The sequence below is a fragment of the Arachis ipaensis genome, chromosome B01 (assembly GCF_000816755.2).
Source record: "Arachis ipaensis cultivar K30076 chromosome B01, Araip1.1, whole genome shotgun sequence".
NCBI classification, from domain to species: domain Eukaryota; kingdom Viridiplantae; phylum Streptophyta; class Magnoliopsida; order Fabales; family Fabaceae; genus Arachis; species Arachis ipaensis.
Genome location: NC_029785.2, coordinates 14,235,408 through 14,242,061, shown reverse-complemented (window position 1 = coordinate 14,242,061; position 6,654 = coordinate 14,235,408). Strand labels below are relative to the sequence as shown.

Genomic DNA, 6,654 nt, shown 5'->3' with positions numbered 1-6,654 from the left:
AGAGAAATCAGAAAGAGGGGTAAAGCTCACCAGGACAGTGGCGGATCCAACAGTGGTTCTATGGTGACAACAGTGCCGTTCTCGGCAGCCAGGTACGGCGATGCATCCCGCTAGCGGTGGCTTCGAATCGACGATGACGGGAGCTTCGGCGGCGGTAAGCCCTAACAACGACTGCGTGGTGGCACGGGACAGCTCCTCCTCTTCGCATTTGGCTCTGTACTCGGACCCTCTCCCTCGTGCGCGGCGCTCTCCCTCGTGATGTCTCATCTCTCTCGTGCATCTCCAGCGAAGGAGGCTGCGAACTCGACGGCAGCACCTAGGCACGGCGGTGGTGGCAGTAGTATGCGGCATGGGGGTGACGACTGGGCGCAGTCCCCCCTCCTTTTCTCTTCGTCCTCCTTCCCCTCTGCTCTCTCAGATCTCTCTCTCTCTTCTTTTTTTTTTTTTTCCAACTTCAAAATCTATAATTGACCCGAAAAAAAATTTCAAAATCTATATCTCTTTCCTAATGCAAAGGCAACCGAATGATAATAAATTAATGATATTTAAGCCCAAAAATAAGAAGTCTAGCTCAAAATTATTAATCTCCTATCATCAAGTTTTATTCCATATAAACATTAATCAACACAAATCTCAAAAATGTTTAATGACAGGAACAATTTAAATCCCAGAAAAACCTTAGCACGGTGATTTTGCTGAAGATATCGCTCATCACTCATTGATAAACAATAAACATGATCATGAAATGCTTAACAAAGTCAACAACAAAGTCAACAACAGTGTATATATATTATTTGAAAAAAATTACATGAAAATGTGCCAAATGACAACACAAGTTCAGGAAACAAATTTTATACTTGCTCAGACATTTTTCTCTTCTGGCACAAGAACAAGTCTGCCACAGCATTAAAGTAAACGAAAGTTGATGAAACCAGAGGACTTGAGCTGCCCTATATTTCCGAATCAAAATGCACAGCCTTATTTCAATTTTTGCTATCTACCAGCATTGTTTACCTACATATATTACAAGGAAAATTCGTCAACGTAAACACAAATACACATTATAGGCGCATCATAATAAAAAATATTCCTTAGCAAGGCTGAAACTCTTTCACCAATGTCAGTATTATAGTATAGGAAAGCTTTTAAGTATACCGAAGTTTGAGTAAATTTTAACCGTTGATCTTAATTATATATATATTATATATTTTTTTTTATAATTAAAATCACCGGTTAAAATTTACTAAAACACCAGTGTACCGGTACACTTGAAAGTTTTCCTATAGTGTAACATGAAAATTTTTTACAAACACTAGCATAGCAAATTACAGAAATCCAAGATAACCAAAAAAGAAAAAAAAATTAAAAGATAGAAAGCAAGAAAAAACAAATGAATGAAATCATGATATAGCCCACATTCCACAACTAACTGGCTATTGGACACTTTGGTGAGAAGTGAATGTTAAGCAAATAAAAGATAAACAGATTAACCATAGAAAATAACAAAGATATTTCCATTCAACATGCAACTCATGAGAAATCCAAGCCTTGAAATCAAAGAAAATATGGATCCATGCATAAAAATGGGTGCATTTGAGTTCTGTATGATATTTAATAGGCAGTGTTATTATGAAACCATAGAATGGGAATTTAAGGAAAAAGAAAACCCGTAGATTGACAAGCATTTGCTTTCATCTAATTACTTTCCATACAGAAGAACAACAAACAGAAGACTTAAATAACATGGTTAATCAGTTAAGGGAACTATTTGTGTCTAACCCCACAATTTAAGACATAAAGCTCATCCATGAAACTTTACCCCTAATTTTAAGTTTTAACACCTAACCCTTCACCCTTGTGTTTTTCTCTTGTTTCCAATCCTAGACATTTAGAATTATAACTAGTAAAGGAGAAAATACATTTCCTTCAAAGAAACTAAGTGATTAAATAAGATTTAAGCAACAACCTTAGCATACGCCTAACCGGTAGCTTGCAGCAACTCCCTTTCTGCTCGCTCCCTAATCCTCTTCTCAAGTTCTGGCCTAAAATGCCTGATAAGACCCTGCACTGGCCATGCGGCAGCATCACCCAATGCACAGATGGTGTGTCCTTCAATTTGCTTAGTCACCTCCTGAAGCATATCAATTTCTTCTAGCTTTGCATTCCCAACTTTCATTCTTTCCATGATCATCCAAAGCCATCCTGTTCCCTCCCTGCATGGTGTACACTGCCCACAGCTCTCATGCTTGTAGAAGTAAGAAAGCCTTGCAATGGCATCCACAACATCAGTTGATTTATCCATCACAATAACAGCGGCAGTTCCCAATCCAGTCTGGACAGCCTTCAATGCATCGTAATCCATCAACACATCATCACAGATATTCTTTGGAATCAAGGGAACAGATGATCCTCCAGGAATTACTGCAAGTAAATTATCCCATCCTCCTCTAACACCTCCACAGTGTCTCTCTATTAACTCCTTCAGTGGTATACTCATTTCTTCTTCAACAGTGCAAGGTTTGTTCACATGTCCAGACACACAAAACAATTTTGTCCCAGAGTTGTTCTTCCTACCAAAACTGGCAAACCATTCTGGCCCACGCCTAAGGATGGTTGGAGAAACAGCCACAGTTTCCACATTTGTCACGGTTGTGGGACAGCCATACAATCCTGCATTGGCTGGGAAAGGCGGCTTCAATCTTGGTTTACCTTGTTTTCCTTCAAGGCTCTCCAAGAGGGCAGTTTCCTCGCCACAAATATAAGCACCAGCGCCATAGTGTATATGAACATCAAAGTCATAGCCTGAGCCGCAAGCATTCTTACCCAACAAACCAGCTGCATAAGCCTCTTTCCTAGCCTTTTCAAGATTTATACGTTCATTTACATATTCACCCCGAATATAAATGTAAGCAGCACTAGCCCTCATTCCCACTCCAGCAATCAAGCAACCCTCTAGCAACTTATGTGGGTCATGCCTCATAATTTCCCTGTCTTTGCAAGTCCCAGGTTCACTTTCATCAGCATTGACAACAAGATAGGAAGGGCGTCCATCAGATGTTTTTGGCATGAATGACCATTTTAGTCCAGAAGGAAAACCGGCACCACCACGTCCACGGAGGCCAGACTTCTTCATTTCATTCACAATCCAATCAGTGCCCTTAAGTACCAGGTCTTTGGTGCGATACCAGTCACCCCGCTTCATAGCACCTTTAAGAAAAGGATCGTGCAACCCATATAAGTTGGTAAAAATCCTGTCCTCATCCTTGAGTCCACCAAAATGGGTTTTCTCTGGAGGTGGAGGTGGTGGTGGAGGCTGTGGTGTGCTAGCATTTGATGCAGCCTGGGTGCTAAGCAATCTGAAACTGACACCCAACTTCTCGCTATGACGGGAAGCCAAAGCTGCCCTCTTCAGAGAAAAAATTCCTCTCATGGTTGCCTGACAGAAACAAGTTTTGCAAACCAGATTTCAATTTAACTATCCTAACCAAATTTCCTTTTGACCACATTTCATCAAATGCAAGATCGCTAATAAAAATATTTGGGCCCTTAACCAATATACAGATAATATAAAACCACGAATTAGTAGCAGTCAGACCCAATTTGGAATTTACTAATCATTAGCAAGACCATGCCTTAATAACCAAATAAATAGGTCTCTAACTCCCAATATTTGGGTGAAAAGTCAAGTTTATCTACAAAACAACAATTAACATACACAAACACAAGCTCAGTACAACCAAATTATAACCAGAAATGGAAAACCGAAGCTACAAAGGTGCCCAATTAAAAAAGAAAAAAACTTTGAAATCAATCGAGGTTCCAAAACAGATATCTAATCTAACAGAGAGAAAATTTAAGTGCGAGAACACAAGTTGTGTGAATCCCAGTGAAAAAGAGCACATTTGGGATAAATCCCAGAAACCCTTAAAGGGAGAGAGTAGGGCACATTGGAAGTAACGAAACGGGTGCGTTATGAGCGGTGAGAAATGAGTAAATGGAAGAAGGTGGCGTACGTACCTGGAGGCGTTGGCGGTGGGATCTGGCGGAGACCGATGAATTTGAAGTGATTCTGATTGTTCAATTGTCGTTGTTGGGTGGGTTTCTTCTTTTCGATCCCTTTGTTGTGAGATTATAGTGTGATTTTCACTTCCTCTCTTATGGACTCTTCTTTGGCCACGCCTATTCCATGCCCACCCTTCATTTTCCTTTTTGCTCTTATATAAAAAACAAAATTAATCAATTATTTGGACAAATCCTAGCTTAATAATCTCTTTAGTTTTTTTGGTTTCTTTTGTCATAAATGTATGAGTTTAATTATACCATAAACAAATAGTAATTAAAAATAAAAATATTACGTATATATCAAAATCAACTACTAAAATTAATCACCATATATTTGTGTATTAAAATTAATCAATAAAATTAATCATTATATATTTGTTTACATACATTATTTAACTCATTTTTAATGTATATTTTATTCTAACATGTATTTTATATTAGTAACTAATTTTAGTAGTTAAATTTAGTATACACCTAACAAAATTGTTAAAAATATAATTGTTGTAATTAACATAATAGTAATTATTACGTATACATCAAAATCAACCACTAAAATCAATCACTATATATCTATTTTATTATATAAAAATTAGATTTTTACACTTAATGATAAAGCTAATGTGGCATATTTTTAAGAGTATTTTTCGATTTAATTATTTTAATTCATTCAATATAATTTATTATAATGACTTAATTATATCAGCTAATTGATTTGATTAGATATTTAAATATCAATGTAATTTATTATAATTTATATTGCTTAATTAATTATACTACATTAATTGTAATTCATTATATTAGTTAATTGGTTTATTCATTCGTAAAGTCTAAAATAAAATAAGTAATTTATTGTTTATTCTAATTTTTTTGTGACTATTGTTTATTCTAATTGAATTCATTAAATTTAAATATATATTATATATGAATTAATGGTAATTTATAAATCACTTTATATTATATACGCACGATGCAATGAGTACAAAGATGGTTTATATAGTATTGATAATATTATATATGCACAGTGCATTTCTTTTTTTACTATTAATAGTATTGATAATATGCTAATTCCAGAATCTACCCGTATCCCATATTCCCATTCCAACCCGCCGACTCAAAGCACTTTTTTTTATCTTCTCTCTCTCAGCAAGCAGAGACGCTAGCGATGGAGAATGGCGTCTTTGGACTGGTGACTTCAGAATGGCGACATAAGAGTTTTGAAGACGAGAAGACTGGTTGCTCTTACGGTGACGGGATGACAATAGGGTTGTGCCGGCAAGGAAGTTGAGGATGATTGGGGATATTAATGTGACCAGAGGAGGTAGATAGCGGACCGACAAGAAGAGACTTTTACTGATGCTGTCGTCGTTCAGATCGTCATCGCATCGGGACGCTTCCGATCGTGTAATTGATGAAGGTGAGCTACTACAAGGAAGGCATGGATTTAGATCTTATTTTCATACTCTTTTTTACTTTGTACATTTTGATTTGCCAATATTTATGATATAGAATGAGTGTTTTATTTTCAACTCAAATCTTTTTTCATTTTTTGAATCATCAAGACAGATTTTTTCTTCTTTTGGGTTATGGAGGATCTGTGATTTTGGATGCACTCCAATTTTAAAATTATTTACCTGAAAATATACCTCTTCTTAGATTCTATAAAAGCCTAAGAGGTGTGGTTCTACAATCTTACCGTGCATGCTTTGCTAGAATTTACGTTTGCTCTTATTTTTGTCACTAGAGAAAAAATAGTTAGGCGACATGATTTGTTGGAGATGATTGCACCGCCAAAAGAATGTTGGAGGATTCATGTAAGAGTGATCAGACATTGGTCACTACCGAGATTCAAAGACCCCAAATCCATTAGCTCCATTGAAATGATGTTGATAGATGAGAAAGTACCTCTAATTTATTCACACACACAATTATTTCTCTGCTTTCATACACTTAATCTATATTTTCTGATAATCTTGATAAGATTTTTTTGTTTCAATGATAAGGTGATTGATGCTCATGAAATATACAATGTCTGATGCATGCATTATTGTTTCAATACTTTCATATACTTAATCTATATTTAAAGTTTATAGTTTTGAATTTTGATATAAACTTTGTGATAATTTTATAATTCTTTTGTGGTGAGATGATGCATACATATATAATGTATTGTGTTGATTTTGGTTGCTCTAATTAAAAAAAAAATAACTCATGCTAATGGCCATCTTTCAAACAATTTATATAGTCAAAATTAAACTAACTATAATTTTTTTAAATGGCAAAAAATATGCACGAGTTATATACATTGTTTGTGAATTAAAAGTTTAATGGTTTAGCGATTTAGTAATAATTATTGAAAGTAGAGTTAATTTGGGTATGATTATTACTTAAACTCCACATGCATTTAATAGATAGTGGTCATACACTTAAATTAGTTTGACACTTAGGTATGATAGATTTGTTTAATTTTTTTTCAATTTCATTTATGTGACCTTTTTTTCAACTTGTGTTGTTTTTAGTTTTGTACAATATAGACCAATCAAATATGCTGAAATGAGGTTTAGTTTTACTTTTTATTGAGATCCTTATTTAAAT

The 6,654-nt window shown here is 35.3% G+C and overlaps 1 protein-coding gene across 1 annotated transcript; it reads right to left on the bottom strand.

Moving 5' to 3' along the window:
• LOC107625794 (NADH dehydrogenase [ubiquinone] flavoprotein 1, mitochondrial) lies at nt 719-4,215 on the bottom strand. Its single transcript, XM_016328516.2, has 3 exons — nt 4,018-4,215; nt 1,967-3,436; nt 719-1,014 (listed from the first exon to the last, which is right to left on the bottom strand). Exon 2 carries the CDS (start codon nt 3,428-3,430, stop codon nt 1,979-1,981), a length of 1,452 nt encoding a protein of 483 aa, XP_016184002.1. The 5' UTR covers nt 3,431-3,436; nt 4,018-4,215; the 3' UTR covers nt 719-1,014; nt 1,967-1,978.

Excerpts from the sequence above, each read along its gene's own strand:
- LOC107625794 (XM_016328516.2), bottom strand. The coding sequence starts at position 3,430 with ATGAGAGGAATTTTTTCTCTGAAGAGGGCAGCTTTGGCTTCCCGTCAT.